The sequence below is a fragment of the Aspergillus aculeatus genome (genome assembly GCF_001890905.1).
Source record: "Aspergillus aculeatus ATCC 16872 unplaced genomic scaffold ASPACscaffold_1, whole genome shotgun sequence".
NCBI lineage: Eukaryota > Fungi > Ascomycota > Eurotiomycetes > Eurotiales > Aspergillaceae > Aspergillus > Aspergillus aculeatus.
In genome coordinates this window covers 2,303,650-2,325,867 of record NW_017962976.1, presented here as the reverse complement: position 1 = coordinate 2,325,867, position 22,218 = coordinate 2,303,650, and the positions used below count along the sequence as shown (strand labels likewise).

Here is a 22,218-nt window from a genome sequence, read left to right as displayed (position 1 = left end):
TCTCTTTTCCACCATTACAAACACAAAACATAATAAACACCATAATTCAAAATAACAATGGCCCAACTGAGCCTCCTCAACACAACCTGGACTTTACACCGACTCTCCCCGCTGCACCATGGCAAGGAATTCCCCTCCCTCCTCGACAACCACCACGCCCTGAAGACCTACGCAGCCCGCCTCCGCGACCACCTCAACGGCACCTCCTCCGTCTCCGGCGCAACCTCCCAAACAGTCGGCGCCTCCGACGAAGCAGACCCCCGGTCGAAAGCCGGCGCCCTACTCTCCTGCACCTGGGAACCCATCCCCACGCTCTCCTTGTCCGGCCATACAACCACCACCACCACCAGGGCCAGATCCACCACGAACCCTTCGCCCTCGCCCTCACCCTCGCCCTCCACAAACAACACTACCGCAAACAACAACAACAACGATCCAACCCCCTCCCGCCCCCGCGGCCGCCCGCGCCGCCCAGCAACCACCCCCGGCACCCCCGGCGCCGGCATCCTAATCACCCTCACCTACGAAACCCAAACCTACCGCGCTGCCCTCCTCACGCCCTCCGCCGCATCCTCCACCTCTACTACCTCCAAAACAACCAGCGCCCCCTCCCGATCAAGCTCCCACTCCAGCTCCCACGCCCCGCACCGAACCCTCCGCTCGCACGCCCACACCCAAACAACCCATCTCCCCCTCCTCCTCACCAAACTCCCCGCTCCGCTCCGCCACACCTTCCTGGCCTTTCTATCTGCGACGTTCGACACGTACGCCGCGAGCTTGACCCTCCCGTCTGGGTTCTTGGGTGGTTCGTTGGAGGGGTATCTCTCCTGCGTTCGCGAGGAGGCTCGCAAAGTTGAGGGTGGGGCTGGGGTGGAGGGTGGAGGTGAAGAGGTGGTCGGGGCAGTGGTTCGGGATGTGCACATCATGCTGGGGTTTCAGGGGCCGGTGGCGCCGGGGTTGCGCGGCTTAGATATTTGTTTGCCACGGGGGGTGGTTGGGGGTTTCGTTTGGGGGGTTTCTGAGGAGGATCAGTCCGCGGGTGGGGATGTGTTGGGGAAGATCGCCGGGTATTTGGATACGCATCTGGCGATGAGGGTGGATTTGAAAGAGGGGAAGGGGCTTGGGGGTGGGAATGTGGTGAGGGTGACGAGGGTTAGTTGTGGGGGGTTTATGTTGGGCGCGGATGGGAAGATGAAGTTGGTTGGGGTTGCTGGTGTTGGTGCTGGTGCCGGTGCTGGTGCTGGGCAGGTGGGTGCTGAGGATGAGGAGGAGGACGAGGACGAGGAACACGAGGATAGGGGGGTTCCTCCTCCTGCTGCTGGCGCTACTGTGTTGAGTCTTGAGGACCGGGTTGCCTTACGCGCCGCTGAGATGCTGCTTCTAGACGTGGTGCGGCGAGCAGCCGGGGTGAAGGGTGAGAGCTATGGGCCCATTGAAGGCTGAATGAAGCATGACAACCTTACGCAGAGAAGAAAAAGGTAAGCTCTAATCAAATTACCAAGGGTTGGAGCTCTAGGGCACCCCATGGCTATCAGCAAATCTAACGGAGGCTATAACCAGCAAAAAACTGTCAAGCGATAGATTGGGAACACGTGTCACGTCTATACATGGCATTGATGACGGAAGGGAGAACCAATCGCGAACCACCCTCCCAGAGGCAAACTTGGCTCGCCTTGCGACGGGGAGCTCAAGGCTCCAAGGGTCCACCCTCTGCTTCGGCAAGTCTCAGTGCCTCATCAACACTGTGCACAAAATATTGCATGCCGCCGCAGCGGTCGACGATGCCGCTCCTTTCGAACATGCGGAAGACATTGCGATTGGGGAGACGGCAGAAGAACACTCTCACTCCGAGGTTGAGATACTCATTCACAATCTCGGAGAGAACCTGTGTCCCGGAGCCATCGATGCTGGTGACCCCATGCACGTCGAAGATGATGTTCTTGTTATGCTCGGGGGGTCGCGAGCGCGGGAGGGAAGGGTGCGCTTGGTTGGTGCCGTAGAATTCGAGTCTGCGCAGACGATTTTTCAAGTCGCCGGTGTTGGCGAACGTCAGGGGCTCCGGGATCTTGACGATAAGCGCACCCTCGATGAGCTCCACGTTTTCCCCGTGGAGTTCGGCGTTGTCGAATCGATCATTGGTACCAGCGACCTTACCAAGAATCTGGATTCGAGGCTGGGTGGAGTGGCGAATCAAAATCAGAATAGACAATCCGATTCCGAGCGCAATGCCCAGTTCTAAGGAGTAAAAGATTGTCGAGCCGAAGATAAGAATCATCAATGTCAGCTCTGTCCAACCACGCAAGCGAATGAAGAAAGCCACATCATGAGGACATTCCTCTATTAGACTGTATGCCACCACTGAGATTGTAGAGGAAAGCACAGCTTTCTGGAATATGCCGTCAGTTTGTAATCGAATCGTATGAGTATAGGGAGCAACTCACCGGTAAATAGTACAGATAAGGCAGGATCACCTTAATACAGACGGCGGTGATGATGCTCAAGAAGATACTGCTCATCGGGGATCGCGCCCCTGTGGAAGCATTCAACTTGCTTCTCCCGTAACCACCGAAGGCAGGAAGCGCCATGAAACAGCCACCAACAACATTGGCAACGCCCAGCGCCACCATTTCTCTGTTGGCGCTCACGGGCATGCCCTGCACTCCATCTCGTTTCTCGCCCAGCCCTTTGGCAGCAACGGAGGACTCAAAGAAGCCAAGCAATGCAATGACAAAGGACGTACTCAAGGCTGTCCGTACATGCTTCATATGCTGGAATTGGAAAGGCCAGTTGAACGCGAAGATCCCATTGCCTGTCTCCTGGACGGGCCCGAGGATTTCAAGCCCCTTCTCATACCAGCCGAGGTGCCAGGTAAGAACGGCTGACAAGATGACAACGATAATCCGGTCGGGGAAGTAGACAACCTGAGGAAACCGTGGCTCCAGGAACTTCTTGAGTGTTCTGTGCGATGCGCATGTTAGAGACTCAACCATTCCATTGGGCGGGGAGGGGATCACGTACCGGAAAAGCATGATTATCGTGAAGCTGGTAAAGGAGACTGCGGCTGTCAGACCATGGCAGCTCTTGAGATTCCGGAGCAGGAAGACGAGCTTCTCTGCTGTACTTCCATGACTGACGCCCGCATCCCTCGCCAGGTCAGCCAAGCCCACTTCTGGGATGAGCTGGTCGACAAAAATGACACAGCCAATTGCAGTGATGAAGCCTCTGAGAAACGGTCGGCTCAAGACATTGTCTAGGAATCCTAACCGGGTCAATCCAGCAACGAGTATCATTGAGCCTGCCATGGCAGTTGCGACGCCGACAACCATAGCGCTTGCAGCTTCGTCATCCTCTCGTGACAGTCCCTGCGAGACACTCGATTTGACAATGGTACCTGTCAACAGAGACCCAGCCGCTTCTGGGCCGAGAAGCAACAAGGGGCTACTTCCAAGGATTGCGTAGATAAAAGGTTGGAACACGAAAGAGTAAAGTCCATTGATTGCAGGTGCATGAGCAAGATTCGAGGCCAAAGAAAGAGCCATTGGGATATAGATCGATGCGATTGTCAAGGCGGAGATGAGGTCGCCGCGCAGGAACGACCAACGATATTGAGGTATCCAGTTAAAGAACGGGATGTAGTATGAGATATACCTGGAGGTTGTTGCCATCAGCATTTGCGCCTAGTTAAACCGACTTGAAGCCCAAACATACAGAGACCTGTAGCTTTTCGCCGGCCAGGCTGCCGTTGACCCTGTCCTGGGCATATTCTCGGGGCCCTGGACAAAATCTGGCCCAGGAGTACCATCGTGGTATTCCTCACTACCCGGTCTCGGTGAGAATGTACCGTGGTTGCAAGCATCTCTCAGACCACATGCAGGGTCATCGCCATCGTAGGATTTCAGCAAGCGGGTTCTATCGCTAGGTTCTCGGGGCACGATGATCCGTTCTGTGTGGGAGGCATCGGAGCTGCTTTGCGAAAATCCTTGAAAAAGGCCCACGATCTGGTCCCGCAAAGAGCGGTGTTGTCGGAGATGCTCGTTTGTCTCCGGCATAATGTCTCGAGGAAGATCCACCGAGTCACCAAATATATCTGGAATGCGACAGTCTAGAGGGGTGCGTTATACGCCATATGCGGCAGATGTGGTAGAAATAAAAGAGATTGCAAAATTTTTTTCCAAAGAATGAAACAACTAAGATAGCACAACTAGGAGATGGACTGTCCAGGGCATAGCAGCGAGTCAAAAAGCGCGGGATTCGTAGCGCAGGGCGCGGTGGCTACTGCTAAGAGAGTTAGCGGGATCGTCAGCAGATAGGCGGAGCAAGCAAAGCCATAGGATAGGATTGCTTAGTAGACATTGGACGAAGGCACATACCAAAAGACCAATGGAGCAGAAGAGAGAAAAATCGGTGCCGAGCAACGTGTCTGAAGCTGGACCTATCTTCCAACCTCTTTCACCCCGCCACCACACGCATCTAAAAGAGTGAGTAATTATCCCAGCGGGTAGTAAGAGGCAAAGAAGGGGTAAGTTAACAGGTTGGGGATGAAGTAATGCCTGCCTTATCGTACTGTAGCGATTATCTATCGGGTGGATTCTGCCGAGCGGTGAGAATCACCCGCACAGCACGTGATGACTCAGCCAAGCGCGAGGCCCAAATGTGGGTTTTTCGAAATGTGCTTCTGTGATCCCGATTAAGTGGCAAGCCTCGTTACCCCATCTCGCAAACACCTTCGCTCCCCTTTCGGTGAATTTCCCGGCAATATCGACTTGAGACCGTTCAGTCTCGGTTTATCCCATTTTCTCCCGGTCCCAGTCCGACCTTACAACCCCGCTCAAAGCTCTGCCCAGCACAAGGCGCAACCCCGCCGAAAATGTCGTTGACAAATTCCCGTTTCTACGAGGAGAAGTATCCGGAGGTGGACAGCTATGTCATGGTCAATGTGAAGCAGGTACGTATCTGCTGGATCCGGGAGAAGTGACAGCAGGAGACATTGGCTGACAGTCGCGGTTCTGCAATGCTTAGATCGCCGAAATGGGCGCATACGTGAAGCTGCTGGAATATGACAACATTGACGGCATGATCCTGCTCTCCGAACTGTCGCGCAGACGTATCCGCAGTATCCAGAAGCTCATCCGTATTGGCCGTAACGAGGTCGTCATCGTGCTCCGTGTGGACAAGGAGAAGGGTAAGGGCAACTGATCTGGCCGTCATCGAACTGAGGTCCGCTGACATCTCTTTGTTTCCCGTCATCAGGTTATATCGATCTGTCCAAGCGTCGTGTTTCCCCCGAGGATGTTATCAAGTGTGAGGAGAGATACAACAAGAGCAAGGCTGTGCACTCCATCATGCGCCATGTCGCCGAGGCCACCCAAACCCCTCTTGAGACCCTATACCAGCAGATCGGATGGCCCTTGAACCGCAAATACGGCCACTCCCACGATGCTTTCAAGATCTCCATCACGTAAGGCTGCACTCGCGGGCAACAATGCCACCGATGGACCGTGTAACTTATGGTTATCTTAGGAACCCCGATGTGTGGAACGACGTCGAATTCCCCAGCGAAGCCGTCAAGAAGGAGTTGACGCATTACATCAGCAAGAGACTCACCCCTCACCCCACCAAGGTCCGTGCCGATATTGAGGTTACCTGCTTCGGCTACGATGGTATCGATGCAGTCAAGGAGGCCCTGCGCACCGCTGAGGCCAACAACAACGCCGAAAGCCAGATCAAGGTCAAGCTGGTCGCCCCGCCCTTGTACGTCTTGACTAGCCAGTGCTTGGACAAGGCTATCGGTATCCAGCAGCTCGAGGAGGCCATCCAACGGATTGAGGCCAAGATCAAGGAGTCCGGCGGTGCCTGCACAGTCAAGATGGCTCCCAAGGCCGTTACCGAGCACGATGATGCTGCCCTCCAGGAGCTCATGGAGAAGCGTGAGCGTGAGGTCATGTTGGTCAGCGGTGATGAGGATGATTCTGAGAGCGATGAGGGTAACCTTGAGTAAATCGCGCATGGATATGCCGACTGATACCGTCTGGTGGTCTACGGACTTGCTCAAATGATGGTTAACGGGGGAGGATACAACAGTTCGTCTAACGAACTGTGATTAATCAGTATCGAGTATCAGAGGACATGGTTGAGCACGATGGACAGGGATCGGAAAAGTTCAATAGAGTATTTGGACGTGACACGATTTTATGAGACGGAGGTACGGTTTGACGCGCGACGGGGCGAATCGAGATCATCGGCGATGGTCGAGACCATGTGAGAAAACGAGGGACCAACTTTCGGTCTCATGTGTTGAGGAAGCCACTGCAGTAGCTGCTGGTTACGCCTCTGGTAATGACTGGCCTCCGACCGAGAGGAGCTTCGCAGATTCTGGTGTACATAAGCTTCTTTGATCTACGAGTTCACGCCAGTGGCCATGTTAGACACTGACTCAAAATCCCCTTTTCTGCTGTTCTATCATTGACTATGACTTTAATTATGGCTATACGCCTGATGGATGTCGATGTTACCAGGCGTGGGGGTGGGAGGATGATTCTTCCAGCCATGCTTGCCGTAGCTAGATTTCGATTCCACCTGGGCAGTGAGTAGTGGTTTGAGTCCAGTGCCATTAAAAAAAAAGTCTCAATGGCACTGTAAGTCATTGAGGGGAAAGTAAATTGGTGGGGCAGGCGGGATGCTCGACTTGGTTGGACCTAGACTAGACGCCGTTTTGGGTATACCGTCTACCCATCCATCATCGCCGTTCATTCAGCTTGTCCTCCCAAGTTCCTGACTCTTCCCATTCAACCCGGTCTTCTCTCACCCACTTCAACCTTTCGATTATCTCGGTAAAAGATGGGTCATTGGCGAGATATTATTACCACTGACCCTGTGCGGACTCGACATCATCGGCATATGGAGCGACACCGTCGTACGTCATGTCATTGTGTAACCCAGCGTAGAATACGAGCCGGAGATCGGGCAGCTAACGGCCATGGTAGTGCTTCCCACCTTCACCGACGATGCAGTCTCTTCTACGCGCCCCTCTAAGGAGGTGACTAGGATTGCGCTTCGACTTAAATACCAGATCGAGCAGGTTATATCGTGTGAGGTCAATGAGGATGCCCTCACCGCTCCCAACAGTCGGATTATCACCAAGAATGTCATCCAGACCGCTTGTCAGGCGGGTGGCGATGACTTACGGGCTTGCGTACCTTTCTGCCTGCTCGTGTGCTTACGTTGGTTCAAGATCCAGGCTCTGGAAGAGCTCTGGGATTCAGACCTGCATGAACGTCGAGCTCTTGCATGTGAAGTCATCGCGAAGCGCATGTAGGGTTAATCCAAGCCTCGCGGTAACGCGGACTGACTGGACTGACTGTTTCTAGAATTGAGAGCGAGGAAGATCAAGATGCCCTCCTTGCGCAGGTCTTGCTGAAACGGTATTCACTCTATCTTGATGGCGAGGAGACCGTGCCAGCCAACGTCATTGAGCGCGCGGTCGACCTCCATGCCCTCAGGGTGATTGGGTCTTCGGGATACCAGAAGTGTATCCGCTATCTCTGGAATGGTTGGTTCTGCCAGCAGGAGGGTAATCCCACCAACTTCGTGCCCTACCAGGAGAGGGACAATACGAGTTTCAAGGTCCATTTCCATCCGGATCGTATGCGGACACCCCTTTACCAAAACGTTTGCCAGATTTTCTTTTCTCTGGTTTATCTCGGTCTGTATACCCAGGTCATCAACACGGTCAATCCCTCTGGTGATCTGGATGTGGTCGAAGGTGTTCTGTATGTGATGACCCTTGCATTTATTTGTGATGAGATCGCCAAGGTCTGGAAGGTCGGCTGGCATTATATCGATTTCTGGAACGCTTTCAACTCTACCCTCTATTCTCTCTTGGTGGTTTCCTTCGTTCTACGAGTTGTGGCTCTGGCTCATTCCCCGTCGGTGCATGATGTCGAACGGCAGAAGTTCAATGAGCTCAGTTACAACTTTCTTGCCTTCGCAGGACCCATGTTTTGGATGCGCATGATGCTCTATCTTGACTCGTTCCGGTTCTTCGGTGCTATGTTTGTGGTGCTACGGGTCATGATGAAAGAGAGCTTGATCTTTTTTGCTCTTCTCTTTGTCGTGCTGGCGGGTTTCTTCCAAGCTTTCATTGGTATGGCTCAAGTGGACAATGACATTCCGATCACGAGAAGCATCATCCAGGGTATGGCGAACAGTATCATGCAGAGTCCGGAGTTCGGCACTTTTGAAGACTTTGCTTTTCCTTTCGGCATCATTCTCTACTATCTTTTCAACTTCGTGGTGATGACGAGTGAGTACCCCGCTCTCTACTTCGCTATGGTGACTAACTCTTGCTAGTCTTGCTGAATATCCTCATTGCATTGTACAACAGTGCCTATGAGGACATCTCGGGGAATGCCATTGATGAATACATGGCTGCCTTTGCGTTGAAGACCATGCAATTTGTGCGAGCTCCTGACGAAAATGTCTTTATACCTCGTAAGTCCTGTTACTCCGAGATACGGGCCGGGGCTAATAACTACGATGAAGCCTTCAACTTGCTGGAGATAATCTTCCTAGTTCTCCCTTTCGAGTGGTGGTTGCCACGGCAGCACTATGCCAAGTTGAACGATGTGATCATGGGCATTATCTACTCGCCTATTCTGCTGATTACTGCATTCCTGGAGGTCCGGGACGCGAGGCGGATCAGATGGAACCGGCGCCGTGGGGAAGAGGATGACGATAGTATCCAGGAGTGGGAGCATGCTGCTGAGGAGGTGGACTTCGATATCGACGATGCCTGGAGGCAATCCGTCCAGGAAACTGCGCCGAACCTCCATGTGGATAGTACCACGGCCGAGCTCGTGCAGTTGAAGGAGCAGGTGATGGCTTTGACCGAGACCGTGCGGCAGTTGACGGAGGAGAAAGCTAGACGGGGCACGATGATTGGGGAGTCGAGCTCAACAATGCTGGACGAGGATTAGGGCTTCTTCTACGGGAGGAAATATCACCTGAGATTGCCCCAGGGTGGTTGTTTCCAGCTTGTAGGGTGGGCAATGTACAGTCACCGTTGGCAATTGTAGATCCTTTCTTTGTAGTTTCTGTTTTTGGTGAATGCTTTTTGGAGCCCGATGCGGGCCGCTTATTGAAATTCCAGTCTGAATACGGGCTGGCCAATCGATGATGCTTGCTTGAGGCAAGAGTCCCCTATGATCCGACCAGCAAAAAATAACAAAAGTAAAAGTGAAGCCCAACGCGGGGGTTGAACCCGCAACCTTGAGATTAAGAGTCTCACGCTCTGCCGATTGAGCTAGCCGGGCTGACTTGTTGAAAGTGAATGCAATCTTGGCTTTATATCAATACGTAACGCTAGTCATGCACGCCACCAAATCGGGCTTAATGCTACTATCACGAGTCGCTGTCGTGTGGAAGACGGTGAGATATGGCTTAACACTGCTTTCCACTCCTCAAGCATACTGGTTCGGCTATTCCACCCGGTATGTCAGTTGGCTATCATTGATCCCTTCGGAGATGGTTACACTTTGACGGTTCATCCTTCTCGAGCCCGGTCTTTACCCGTCGTGTCTTCTGGGCAAGATATATCTATGTGCAAACACTCGGCTAGGCCCATCTCATGGCCGACAATCCGAAACGTGGCCTACACCGACCATACGTTTAAAAGCACGAACACAGCAGAAACTCCACAGATGCCACCTCCCACACAAAAGTCACACACCATAACGAGACAGATCCACAAGAGCAACCGACGACGAGGCCGTCAGGTCCATACAACCCAAGCCCAGCCCAGCAAGCATCGTCGATGCTGCGCTCGGCATCCCAACTCTTACACCCTTAGAACAAGACACAGCAAGTGACACAGCCGCACATGAATGAGGAGCTAGCCGAATCCCTGACCAGCACAGCTGGTGTACTTACTCTACCAAGTACATCATTCAGACCTGGCCCCAATCGTGGGCAACCATCCGCTCGCCAGCCCAGCGTTGACGCGCAGCCAGTCGACCAGGTAAGACCCGAATACCGACCGAGATGCCTCAAAATCTATGGCCCTGAAGATACATGTAACGAGTATCACATTCGCTGATATAGCAATAGTTCACAGTGCTACCCCAATGCCCCGGTCGGGACATAAGTGGTGAAGGTTACACATTCCATTCGGCGGTTATAGGGCTATCCAGCGTAGCACTCTTCAACAAACCAGCCCGGCTAGCTCAATCGGCAGAGCGTGAGACTCTTAATCTCAAGGTTGCGGGTTCAACCCCCGCGTTGGGCTTTACTTTTTGATTGGTTCCGGACCAGCCTCTCTACTCCTTTTTTTGTGTCTTTTACCCGAGATAAAACGAGCCTAATAGTTCACGGGCCCGAATCACCAGCTAGAACGTGACAAATACCCACCTTGTGAGGTTGGTGGTGCATCCCATGCTGCCAATGGAGAACATTGCTAACCGGAGCGTACCTCATAGACAAGAGCTCTACGGTAGAGCCGGCGCTCGGCTCTCTTGCTTTTCAGCACCACTTGCTTTTTCAGCACCACACAGGTATTTTCCATTGTTTTCAAGGCATTTATTTTCACCATCATACAAAAGACCTTTGACATCTTCAACAACCAGCCCGGCTAGCTCAATCGGCAGAGCGTGAGACTCTTAATCTCAAGGTTGCGGGTTCAACCCCCGCGTTGGGCTTCACTTTTTGCTTCTCACCCATTTTTTGCTCGCTGACTTGCCATTGATGTGCGAACCTTCCTTTTTTTGCCTTTCTATGCCCATTGTCGATAATCAGTTTGTTTTGTACTACAAGGCGGAACTCTCCCAATTGCTGCCCATGGTTCTGAACGCAGCTGCCGAATCCTCCATTCTAATCACATATGACGATATCCATTGTCGCTTATAGGTACGGTGCATTTGTCTCACCGACAACCTGTACATGCGCTAATAAACACTCAATTTACTACGTACACAAAATCCAGAACTCCAATGACCTTTCTCCCGCAGCCGGTATACTCATCCTTCCGAAGAGTCCTCATCCTCCTCGTGCTTCGGAGCAATCAATTCCATCCGCTTAAAGAGGGCGACAACATTTTTCCTTCCATTCTTAGCTGCAAGCTCCTTGGGGGTTCGACCACGATCATCCGGCAGGCTCGCCGACAAGCCATGGCCCAGCAAGAAGTACACATCGTCGGCCAGCCCGGCCTCTGCCGCCATATGCAGCGCCGTCTGCCCGAACATGTCCTTCGCATGCACATGAGCTCCCTTGTTGACCAGCAATCTCATAACGTGGTTCTCCGCCCCCACTGCCTTGAGCAACGGCGTTCGCTTGTAGTCGTCACGCACCTCGAGGTCCGCATCGTTGCGGACCATATACTCGACCATTTTCCGCCGGCCCCGTTGGACGGCCTTATGCAGGGGGCTCTCACCGGAGAAGTTGGTCACGTTGATATCGGGCGACTTCTCCAGGAACAATTCGAACAGATTCCGCCGACCGCTGGCGGCTGCGAAGTGTAGAGGCGTATCCCCATTGCCGTCCTGGGCTTCCGGGTCGGCACCATAGTCGAGGAGCATGTCCATGATGTGGTCGTGGCGGTTGATGACCGCCCGGTGCAACGCCGTCATGCCGTCCTCTGCCGTAGCCTCGAGTCCTACGCCGCTGTCGAGGGCGATTTTAGCCAGCTCAACATCGCCGTCGGCTGCTGCGATGTCTAGAATCGTTCGCCCGGAGGTATCCTTGGTGTTGGCATCAGCCCCTGCGTCGAGGAGCAATTCTATCATCTTCCGTCCCCGCTTGCCCCGATCATACAAGACCAAGGACATCAGCAGGGACAGGCCCCGAGCTGGGGCATTGATGTCGGCCTTCTTCTTCAGCAGATACTTGACCACCTCAACATGACCGCGTCGACCGGCTTGATATAAGGCAGTCCCGCAAGGTTGCTGTTGCTGCTGCTGTGCATCCTCAGGCTCTGTCGGCCGAATCTCCAAGTCAGCCCCGTGCCGAACCAGCAACCGCACGATCGAGAGCAAACCCGCTCGCGCAGCCCACCAGAGAGCTGACCGGCCTGCATCATCCACGAGATCAAGGTTGATTCTCCGCGAGGCGATCAGCAACCGCACCACCTCCTCGGAGCCCTTTTCCACAGCCCACAGCAACGGCGGCCTCCCATCCCCATCCCTAACATCCGGATTCGCGCCAGCCTTGAGTAACAATTGCGCAATTGTTTCATTTCCTTTCTCAACCGCCACCGACAGCGGCGCGCGGCCAGCCAGGTCTTTAGCATCGGGATTCGCGCCAGCCTTTAGCAGCAACTGTACAATCGTCTCATTCCCCTTCCTCACCGCCACCGACAACGGCGGTGCCCGAGCAGCAGCAGCAGCAGCAGCAGCAGCAGCTTCTCCCTCCCCCTCCTCCCCCTCTTCCTCACAATCCAACCCCGTATTCGGATCTGCCTGCGCATCCACCAAAACCTCCACAACATCAACATCCCCCTTCTCAACCGCTACTTCCAACGGCCTGACGCCGTTCTCCTCCTTCCCATCCCGCACATTGACATCCGCTCCCGCCTTAACCAGAACCCCGACGACTGCCGCATCTCCTTTCTCCACCGCGACCCCCAACGGCACCCTCCCCGCCTCATCCCGAACATTCACTTCCGCCTTGGCCCCCACCAGCGCTGTGACAATCGCCAAACGAACCCCGGGATCCTCAACACTCCCGACGGCATACATCAACGCCGTCTTCCCCTGCCCATCCGCCGGTTGCACATCAACCCCGACCCCGAGCAAACGGGTCACAACGGCCGCGTGCCCGCCCTCGACCGCGGCGCTCAGCGCCGACAGCCCGCCGCGGGCCGTCTCGCGCACATTAGGGTCGACAGCCCCCGTGCCCAGCAGGAGTTGCAGGACTCTGTCGTGGCCGTGCGCGGCGGCCCAGAAGAACGGGGTGCGGCCGAGCTCGTCGCGGCTCTCGAGTTTGACGCCTGGGGTGCCCAACAGGAGGGTGACGATGGTGTCGTAGCCCTGCGTGGCGGCGAGGAAGAGGGCGACTTCGAGTTTGTCTTTGGGGGGCGGGGGGTCGGCCATTTCTGCTTGTTGAGGTGTATGTTAGGGTTTAGAGCGTGGTGTGGTTTTAGGATAGTCGTAGTATGTAACACCGTGCGATGTATACCCTGTAGACAGACCCGAGTCTGAACGCAAAGTAGGTGAGATCAAAACAAGAGGAGGCAAGAAAAGAGGCGAGGCACTCCAGCAACAAGAGTAGCGCCTGACCCAACCGGACGTAGGCACAGATACCTACAAGCAAGTGGGTAAGTAACCACAGACTACAACCCTCACCCCTCAGAGTTGAGCTGTTGCTAGTAGTAAGTACCCCAGATCGACTCCGGATAACGAGCTTCACAACCTCTTGAACAGAAGAAGGGGGCAAGAGCAAGCATTCATGGCAGAAACACCTGCAACGCCTTTCCCTTCTCCCCGACACACCTCTTCACGCTCCCAAGCCCAAGCCGAAGCCCCGCAGATGATGTTGATGGATGGGTGCACTGTACACCTCACACACCCTCACCCCTCACCCCTCTCCAAGCACAGCACAGCACAGCACAACACAGCACTACTGACAATATAAGGCAGCGAGTTGCAGCCAGCAGCGGCAGTGCAGTAGTAGCAGCAGCAGCACAGCCAAACAACCCCACCAGCCAATGCGATGCGTCCCGAGTCAGAAGTTTCGCAAATGGAAGTCGAGTACGAACTCGCTGATATACGGAGTATAATCTCACAGAATTTGAAATCGGGATCCAAATGATCAGTAACAATAAGCATCGAGCATCAAGCCTTTACCTTCAAAAAAAAATGAAACAAGTGAAGAAGAAAGAAGACTCAGGGAAAGAAGAAGATGAAGGAAAGAAGGCCAGAACGACCAACCCACCCCGGCTACCCTACTACCCTACCTCTACCCTACGCAACCCAACCCCAACCCAGCCCCAACCCTCACTTCACCCACCAACCCGGACCCCCGGACAGAGACCACATTTAGCCTCATGGGGAATCCACTAGGAGGAAGAACAACATAACTAACCCCGCCGTCTTCTCCAATGCCTGCCTGCCTGCCTGCCTGCAGCAGCAGCAGCATCAGTGAAGTGTACAGCAAGCAAGCAAGCAATAGACCCGCAATTTGCCAGGCCACGTGTGCCCTAATCACTGGTTGGAACTTGGGGGGTGTGTATGGTTCGTGCTACTCCAGTCCCCTCGAATTGCCTCCCTGGAAGGACTCGAGCATGGATCATGGGTTTGATCGTGGGCCGGTTGCCTTGCTATGAGTACTAGTTTAGCTTGGGTTGGAATTTGGGCGGGTGTGGTTGCCGTTGGAGGTCGGGTTGCGGATTGGGGGAAGGGAATCGGGGGTCCTCGGGTCCGGGGGGCTCCGTGTGGCGTGCTTGATTTTCTCTTGCTGGGGCATGCAAAGTACAGTACCTACAGTGCAGTGCTATTGTGCAGGCGGTTATCAGTTGTGGATTCGGAGATTGGGGTGGTTGTTGCTGAATTGGATGGATTGCTTTGGTGGGAGGAGGGATAGGAGGGCGGGTGATTACTATTTACTTCCGGGCAAAAACATAGGGTTCCAAATTCGAGAGAATGTCGGGATGGATGGGGGGGAAAGGAGGGGGAGGACATGTCAAAAAAGGCAAATGTCGCTGCAACTGCGATGCCATGCAACGGCTGCTCCTCCCTTGCAAAGCTGCTCCGAGTCTTCCCAACCTTGCACGCAATACAGTATCTAGACTACGCTGTACTCCACTCAATGAACAATCTTATCATTCAATTCGATGGGTCTTCCCGTCCGTCATCCAACCACGCATGCATAACACTTCATACATACATACATACATACAAAACGCCCATGCTATGCAGCTTCAACGCAAAAACTGACAATGACCCACAACGCCGTGCCTGCACTGGGCTTGAATTCAATTGTAGTAAAGAATCAAAAGGCAAAAAAGGTCAACTAATGGAGTATAGCACACCAACATCAACTATCCGGCTGACGATGGCCGGTGTAGACGCCCTCAAAGTCTAATCCGTCAAGCATCCCATTGACCCGGTCTATCTCCCGCGTGAGATCCTCGACATTCATCGCCAGACTGCTGACCTCATCGAACTTGCGGCGTCGGTTCGCGTCGGCAATCATCTCCGACACGAAGAACTTCTGTTCCTCGAGCACAATCAGCCGCTCCCGGAGGGCTTTCTCCTCCGCCTCCAGCGCGGAGACAGCGCTGCTCGTGTCACTGGCGAGGCTGCTCGTGCTGGCGCTAGCTGCAATGCTACCATATTTGATGGACGCCAAAGCGGACTCGGGCCGTCGAGGGCTGCCGACGGGCCCTTGACTTGGACTCCCGGGGGTGCTACTGGAGCCAGGCAGTCGTCCATTTCCATTGGGAGTGGCATGTTTGAGTAGCTTGGGGAGCGTCTTCAACGGTAACATGTGTAGATGCAAAAAATTGCTTGCCTGCTGATAGATGGCCTTCTGCAGGCGCTGTTGTGTGGGCGACTCCGTCGGCATATCCCGGATCCGTCTGGCCGCGACATCATACTGGGCGAACGAGTCCGTGAGTCGTTTACGGACCTTGGAAGCTTCCGCGATTTGTGCTGATGAGGGGGGTCGTCGAGGATCTCTGCCCACAAAAGTTAATGACTCCCTTCTAAGACCAGCGCAAACTGCTAAAGTGTACGTACTGCAAAGTTGTTAAGAGCTTCTGAAACTTCGGTAACAAGAGCCGAATGCCTCTCTCGAACTGTGTGAGGTTCTCATAAGCCCTCACAGCTGGGGGTTTCCGGAGAAGTTCAGCTTCAAAATCACGTCGATCGAACAAGGTCGATCGGCAGTCCTTGCATAGCCTGACATCAACATTGATCACGCCGGCGCGATCTGATTTTTCCGCGGGTGTTGTAGCGACTGCTGACTCTGCCAACGTCAAATTGTATAAGCTAGTATCCCCCGATGACGGATCACAATGGCAACGTACGGGACGATATACTCAAGGGAACTTCGGTGGAACAGGCCGTTGCAGGATCACCGCATACAACCCGCCCGCAAGTTCTGCAATGATGTCTCCGGAAAGTGTAGCTGGAGAATTCCTGCTGGCAAAAGGGACAGCGGAGGACGCTTGCATCGTCCTGCCAGCTGACGATGGTCTGCTCCAGAGCTTTCCGCTGGTCGCCCTGCCACGAAAGCGACCACAGTTTATTGGCATTCGATTGAATCTGATCCACCGGCAAGCTCGCTAACAACTGAGTGAGTCGCGTCAGACGTTTCTCCAGACGCGACACCTCCAGCAGCGCCTTGTCGACCGTATATTTCCGGACAGCCTTGAATTCATCCATCCGGTCTCGCGTCAAACCTATTTCCAAACCAGTCAGTCTACCGAGATTCTTCCCCCCCTCAATACCGCCAGGAGCCGAAAATTACCAGTATGATCATTATACCCCTCTCTGGACTTGTAACAGGTCTCACAAACCCGACACCACAGACCCCGGACCGGCTCATGCTGCGCCGACCTCGACAGCTTCATCTGATACATCGTATGCTCCTCGCAGAACAGCTTCCCGCACTTGCGACAGTTGACGCAGCCATTCGTTGTGTTCAACCGCTTCCCGCACGACGGCTCCAAGCACGAGTCGTACAGGGTCCGACCCTGCCAATGTTCCTTCGTAATGATATCATCTGGATCGAGCGGTCTCTCCGACGACGATGGCGGTGGCGGCGGATGATTCGCATGTGAATGGGTTGATGCGGTCGGGCCGGACGACGACGCACGACTCGGCCCCGCGAAGGGCAGCTGGAGGTTCTCGTTCGATTCGAACACGTCGAGCCCCTTGAGTTTCTGGTTCAACACCGCAAGAGGTTGGAACCGCTTCGCTTTATCCATCTGCGTCTTGAACCAATCTTTGACTTCGTCTTGCCGATCATCTTCCAGGTTTTGGTGTACGTCATCGATGTGTCTAGCGGAGAGCAGGAGAGAAATGGAATTAGCTGTGTGGCGCCGATCAACGAAGGTAGCGAGCGTTGACGTACCTGTTCAATTGTAGTAGTGTCACCTAAGAGTCCACACTCTGGTCAGTCTGCCGGCACTCGATGGGGGGGAAGGGGAAGCATCGCTGCCATACCATCTCTTCACTGCAAATCGGACAGACCAGCTGAGCTCCGGCAGCCGCCGGAGCGGCAGGTATCGCGGTGGAGGCATTTTCGAGGGAGATGCGCGAGGTCAAATCTTGGGCTTCGGACGAGAATTGAGAAGTGGACGCCTGGGAACTGAGGGAAAGACTGCTGGCGGAGGGCGATAAGACAAGGTTCCTTGGATGGTTCAGTTGCGGAGACGGGATCGCAGCAGCGGATGGAGAACGAGCGTTCGCGGGGCCTAGAACACGACCTCCACCCAGCGTCCTCCGGGACATTTTGGCTGGAGACTATGAGCGCATGAGAGACGGAAGCCCACGTGGAGCGAAGGAAAAGGAGAGGAACAAGAAGGAGCAGTAAAAGAAAGAGAAGTGAGTTGTCGCCAAAAGGGGGGTGAATGGGAGGGGGGACGGTTGTGAGAGGGAGAGAGCGTCAGTCCAGCGGCAGCCTTGCCCGAAGGTGGAGCTTCAAAGGGGGGGAGGAGGGAAGGTGACAGACGGAGCCGGAAACTGGCTTATCGCTCGCCGGCTTACTTGCACACCTGAGGCACAAATTCATGGTTCTACACAACATCGTATGCAACATTGTTGATTACAACTAATGAATGATCCAAATTGTCACATTCCAATGCGGTTTACATTAAAGCAAGTGTCTCAATCACTACGTCAATCTACAATGCATAAGACACGACGCAAAATCCTTCTATGACTTCATTTGTTCTATGAACACACATTCCTATGGCCATAAGGGCCCTACTCACCAATCAGCATAATGGTATATATCTAGACAGGACATAATCATAGAGGTCTCTCTAATGTACCCAACACCCTGAATTGTTTCTAAGCCTCCTCATGCCTTTGTCTCTGTCTGCTGCTCCAACGCCTCCAGGCGCTTGCGCTCCGCCTCACGCTGGAGCTGATCCGGCCGGCGAATAGCGATATCCTTTGGCCGGAAGTCACTGAACAGTCGCTTGAGCACGTTCTCAATGATCCAGCATCCAGCGTAGTCGAAGACCATCAGGACAGTCAGAGTAGCCTTGAACTCAGTGCTGAAGGGAACAAGGCGCAGCTTCTCGTTCAGCTCCGGAACGAACTCCGTGGCGCAGGAGAAAGCAACCCCAGAGGCAGCTACCAGTCCCCAATACATTGCCTTGTTCTCACGAATCGACTCTCTGAAGGGACGACCCTGGTAGTTGATCGAGAAGGTCGAAATCTGCTGGATGAGCTGAAGCAGGTAGATGGCGCTGTTAAGAAGCGACGGCTCGAACTCTCCCTCCAGATCGATATCGGATTGTCTCCTATTACCAATTAGCATTTCTCCGCAACCTTGTTGTTCGTAATAGATGGAGTAACTCACGGTTCGATTGAGTAGACGTAGTTTGACAGATAGATCAAGGTAACAATGTGAATAGCAAATTGACCAAGCACAGAGCCGATGATGTAGACGTTGAAGATGTTCGGTTGCGGACGTTCCTTGGACAACCCTTCCACAGACTAGCTCCGGGAGTTAGTAAAGCAAAGATAAAGGGTTGTATGCATCAGATGTAACTAACCTTCGCGCGGGAGATGGAAAGGAAGCAGACACTCATCAGCATACCGCTGATGGTGACTTGACCGTCACCAAACTTGATGCCGTCCAGGTAGATGACACTCAAACTGTATGCACTGATCAAGCAGTTCAAGGCGAGAATCTTGTACATCTGGATGGTTGCAACAAGTGTGCAGCGTCCCTGACGAAGAATATTGGGAATAGCGATGACATTGGCAAGCTTGCTGGTGAACGGGGCAGCGACCGAGGCGTCTCCAAGCTTCAGAGTCGGGGGTTCGTTGTCATCGAGTTCTTGTTCCATCATGGACGTGGTGAGCTTGTCAGCGAATCCAGCAGCGGACACCGCTGCCTGTTGCCGCCGCTGTTGTTCGGGGGTCAAATTGGCGTTGGACTGCTGTAGGGCTTGGGCGCCAGGGGAGGTAATGGTTGGAATTGCTTCTGCCTGGCCCTGTGCACCTGGGTTGGCGGCGCCCTTGCGCTGCGCTTCACGATCGATAGCCTTCTGGTAGTGGGGGTTGCTGGGACCAGGGGGGTACAAGTGGGCGATCTGAAGAGGAACCGGAGGAGCGGGCTGGTTGAAACGTTGCATCATGCCAACCTGCTTCTCGTAAATTTCCTTCATCTTGGTTGTTCGGTAGTGGTCGGCGATCCTCTGAAGATCCTCAGGGGAACCGTTCAAAAGGGCAACGCCAACATGAGCTTGCTTCAGAGCACCAACGTCGTTGGTACCATCACCACACATCAGAGTCGTGTAACCGGCATCCTTGAGACCCAGGAGAATATCTTCCTTCTGCTTGGGAGAGACACGGGCGTAAACCCAGGTGTGACGAAGAAGATCGGGCAAGGCCTTCTGTCCCTTGAACTTAGCCAAAGCGTAGCCTGTGACACAGATGTCTTTGGTGTCCAGGATGCGACGGTCGAGGGCTTGGGTAGGATCGACATTAATGTTAACTTTGTCATCAATGCTTCGCCAGACCAGCCTTGTTCCAGACTTGTCATTCTCAGGAGCATCGAGGATCAAGACCTCACGGTCCACAATTTCGACTTGACGCGCAACATGGACGGCAGTCAGCGGGTTGTCACCGGTGATCATAACAACACGATGGCTACTCTCGTTGAGCATGCGGACCGCCTTGATGGCGTCGTCCTTCAGAGGGCACTGCAAGACGAGGAAGCCGGCAAAGGTCAAATCAGACTCAACATCCTCACGGGTGTAGTTGTTGATGCGTCCGCGAGAAAATTCGGACTCATGGGAAAGATACTTGTAAGCGAGAGCAAGGACCCGGGCACCGTTACGGGTGAAGTACTTGTAAGTCTCTTCGTAGCCCGGAGGAGTATCAACAAGCATGGTACGGATAGTCTCAGGAGCACCTTTAACACCCACGAAGGTAGACTTGACCTTCTTGTGGGCCTTGCGATCATCAAGGACAACAGTAGCAATCGTGCTCTGGCGCTTGAGCGCAGAAGAGAACTGGAACCGCCTCACAACTTGAACGGACTCGGGAACGACGGGACCAGTGGCAGGCGTGGCCTTGCCAGTCAAGGTATCGTTCTTGCCGAGGGTCCAACCAAGCCACTTCAGAGTAGCCTTCTCCATGGGGTCACCGACCACTTCACCCTCATCGAGTTTGACCAAGGCGTGAGCACTTGCAAGTACAAGCGTAGTGTCAAGTCCGATGTTACCACCCTTGGCCAGCTCGGTGTGCGCGCCGTCCGATTCAACCTTAGCACCGGCGTGACCAAGAGTAAGCCCAGCAATACCGTCAACAACAAGATCTTCACCAGTGAGCGTGCCGGTTTTGTCAAAGCAGGCAACATCGACGCGTCCAGCGAAAGGAATCCGGAAAGGTTCCGTGCAGAAGATGGCGAACTTGCTCAAGGCAGCCAAGCTGGTGTTGACGGCAAGACTAAGTTCCATGGGTAGTTCGGGAGGGACGACGCTGGTGATGATCAAGACACAGTCAAGAAGAAGCTTTGACCTCTTGCGGTCCTGCGCAACACCCTCCTGCCAGACGTACCAAGAGGCGGCGATGGCGAAAATGAGAAGGAACAGAATGAAAAGCAGAGCTTCCGCATTGTTGGCAGAGACGCGTTCAGTAGAGTAGATCATCGTGCGCACGAGACTACCCTGGCTGGTCTCGAATCCGGTCTTAACGACGACACCGAGCGCGCCAGCATCCGGAGTGGGGAGAATGCTCGAATCATTCTTGTAGACGAGATCCTCGGGGGCGGTGTTTGCATGGGTAATCTGCAGGACCTTAGTGCCTCCGTGAACGAAGGCGTTCTTGTCCAAACCATCAGGCTCAATCAAGTCGTCTCCGGGCCTGAGCTGAACTGATTCCTTCAGGAGAGGTGTGCTCTCCCCAGAAAGCATAGCCTCGTTGACGATGGCGCTGCCCTCGATGAGTAGAATATCACAGGCAACACCGCCATCCTCCTTGGTACGATTGACAGACATAAGGTCACCGGGCAAGAGCTTGTCACTGGTGATCTTCTGCCATTTCTTCTCACGGTAGACCCAAACATCGTAAGGCTTGATGTTCATACCCCGGAACTCACTGAGGGTCCTCTGCCGTTGCCAGACGACTGTGCTCTCGAACATGACGAGCATGAAGAGCGTGAACAAGGAATAGTACCAGTATTCATCCAGCATCCACAAACCGACACAGAAGATCTGGAAAACGAAGAAAGGCGCGACTGCGTGCTCCTTCCAGAGCTCAACGAAACCGGGAACGGGGATGTCGAAAGTGTTGTCTCCATAGTGGTGGCGAACGCGCTCAATTTCTTCCTTGGTCGTGAAGCCCTGGCTCTTCTGAAAGAACTTGAGTGCAGGCTTGGGCTCTGCATCAAGAACGTACGACAGCGGAGCGAAGGACTTGGTCTCTTCATTGAAAAGAAAACGGCGCTTCTGGAACAAGAACGAGATCGTCTTCTTTCCACCACGAGTGTCAACGACCAACGGACAGATCTCAGCGGAGCCAGCGTTGGCGGCCGGGATGACCTTGATAAGACGGGCAGAATCGACCGACCGGGCCTTGGTAGCGGTAAATAGGGTTTGGATATTGATATTCCATTTTGTCATCAGCCAAAGGAGTGACTGCGCCGTGATAATCGAGCCAGAAAAAACGAAGGTCCATTCCTGGCCTTGAATGTAGGTATCGTACCGCTCAGGAGACAGGTAGAAAGCGAAAAACGCCGGCCAGATAACCAGGAAAGGCCAGACGTAGGTGTGTAGCTGTGTGGGAAGGGGATTGTGAAGCGATGCATATTTGATCTGGTGATCATCCACGAGTCTCGCCCTATGGTCAGACATGCGTGTTAGTAGATGAATGCGGATACATGCAGGCCAAAGAAGGCGAAACTAACATGATGACACTCGGATGACCACGACGCGGGTCAAACGACGCGAACTTAGGAAATGGAAAAGGCCTCTCAGTAGGTAAGCATAGGTGGTGAGACGCCTAAACCATGGAATCCGGGCCGCTGATGTCGAGCCGCTGTCGC

At 53.9% G+C, this 22,218-nt stretch overlaps 7 protein-coding genes and 3 non-coding genes across 10 annotated transcripts; 5 read left to right on the top strand and 5 right to left on the bottom strand.

The window, feature by feature from the left end:
* Window positions 1–57: 57 nt before the first annotated feature.
* ASPACDRAFT_56376 (uncharacterized protein) lies at window positions 58–1,443 on the top strand (the record flags this gene model as incomplete). Its single annotated transcript, XM_020203123.1, has 1 exon — window positions 58–1,443. The coding sequence occupies one exon, from the start codon at window positions 58–60 to the stop codon at window positions 1,441–1,443; it is 1,386 nt and encodes a 461-aa protein (XP_020061307.1).
* Window positions 1,444–1,687: 244 nt separating this feature from the next.
* Window positions 1,688–4,049, bottom strand: ASPACDRAFT_20223 (SulP family inorganic anion transporter; the record flags this gene model as incomplete). Its single annotated transcript, XM_020198930.1, has 4 exons — window positions 1,688–2,386; window positions 2,442–2,958; window positions 3,019–3,648; window positions 3,709–4,049. The coding sequence occupies 4 exons, from the start codon at window positions 4,047–4,049 to the stop codon at window positions 1,688–1,690; spliced, it is 2,187 nt and encodes a 728-aa protein (XP_020061306.1).
* Window positions 4,050–4,867: 818 nt separating this feature from the next.
* ASPACDRAFT_38530 (translation initiation factor eIF2 subunit alpha) lies at window positions 4,868–5,998 on the top strand (the record flags this gene model as incomplete). The annotated part of the gene is made up of 4 exons (XM_020200457.1): window positions 4,868–4,945; window positions 5,020–5,182; window positions 5,251–5,458; window positions 5,521–5,998. 4 exons carry the CDS (start codon window positions 4,868–4,870, stop codon window positions 5,996–5,998), a joined length of 927 nt encoding a protein of 308 aa, XP_020061305.1.
* Window positions 5,999–6,705: 707 nt separating this feature from the next.
* yvc1 (putative potassium ion channel Yvc1) lies at window positions 6,706–9,214 on the top strand. Its single transcript, XM_020195445.1, has 5 exons — window positions 6,706–6,913; window positions 6,984–7,311; window positions 7,368–8,302; window positions 8,350–8,490; window positions 8,542–9,214. Exons 1-5 carry the CDS (start codon window positions 6,838–6,840, stop codon window positions 8,973–8,975), a joined length of 1,914 nt encoding a protein of 637 aa, XP_020061304.1. The 5' UTR covers window positions 6,706–6,837; the 3' UTR covers window positions 8,976–9,214.
* A 24-nt stretch (window positions 9,215–9,238) lies between these two features.
* On the bottom strand, window positions 9,239–9,311 carry ASPACDRAFT_t16. Its single transcript has one exon. It is a non-coding gene; the product is annotated as a tRNA-Lys (tRNA).
* An 898-nt stretch (window positions 9,312–10,209) lies between these two features.
* Window positions 10,210–10,282, top strand: ASPACDRAFT_t27. The gene has a single exon. It is a non-coding gene; the product is annotated as a tRNA-Lys (tRNA).
* A 336-nt stretch (window positions 10,283–10,618) lies between these two features.
* ASPACDRAFT_t28 lies at window positions 10,619–10,691 on the top strand. Its single transcript has one exon. It is a non-coding gene; the product is annotated as a tRNA-Lys (tRNA).
* A 318-nt stretch (window positions 10,692–11,009) lies between these two features.
* ASPACDRAFT_56372 (ankyrin repeat domain-containing protein) lies at window positions 11,010–13,079 on the bottom strand (the record flags this gene model as incomplete). The annotated part of the gene is made up of 1 exon (XM_020203122.1): window positions 11,010–13,079. The coding sequence occupies one exon, from the start codon at window positions 13,077–13,079 to the stop codon at window positions 11,010–11,012; it is 2,070 nt and encodes a 689-aa protein (XP_020061303.1).
* Window positions 13,080–14,820: 1,741 nt separating this feature from the next.
* Window positions 14,821–17,552, bottom strand: ASPACDRAFT_74491 (putative vacuolar segregation protein (Pep7)). The gene is made up of 6 exons (XM_020204231.1): window positions 17,157–17,552; window positions 17,065–17,087; window positions 16,459–16,991; window positions 16,016–16,390; window positions 15,726–15,954; window positions 14,821–15,664 (listed from the first exon to the last, which is right to left on the bottom strand). The coding sequence occupies exons 1-6, from the start codon at window positions 17,442–17,444 to the stop codon at window positions 15,022–15,024; spliced, it is 2,091 nt and encodes a 696-aa protein (XP_020061302.1). The 5' UTR covers window positions 17,445–17,552; the 3' UTR covers window positions 14,821–15,021.
* A 299-nt stretch (window positions 17,553–17,851) lies between these two features.
* ASPACDRAFT_110003 (ion-transporting P-type ATPase SPF1) lies at window positions 17,852–22,199 on the bottom strand. Its single transcript, XM_020195444.1, has 4 exons — window positions 22,081–22,199; window positions 18,719–22,013; window positions 18,523–18,659; window positions 17,852–18,463 (listed from the first exon to the last, which is right to left on the bottom strand). Coding segments are annotated over exons 1-4 (3,882 nt in total). The 5' UTR covers window positions 22,083–22,199; the 3' UTR covers window positions 17,852–18,015.
* Between the last annotated feature and the right edge of the window lie 19 nt (window positions 22,200–22,218).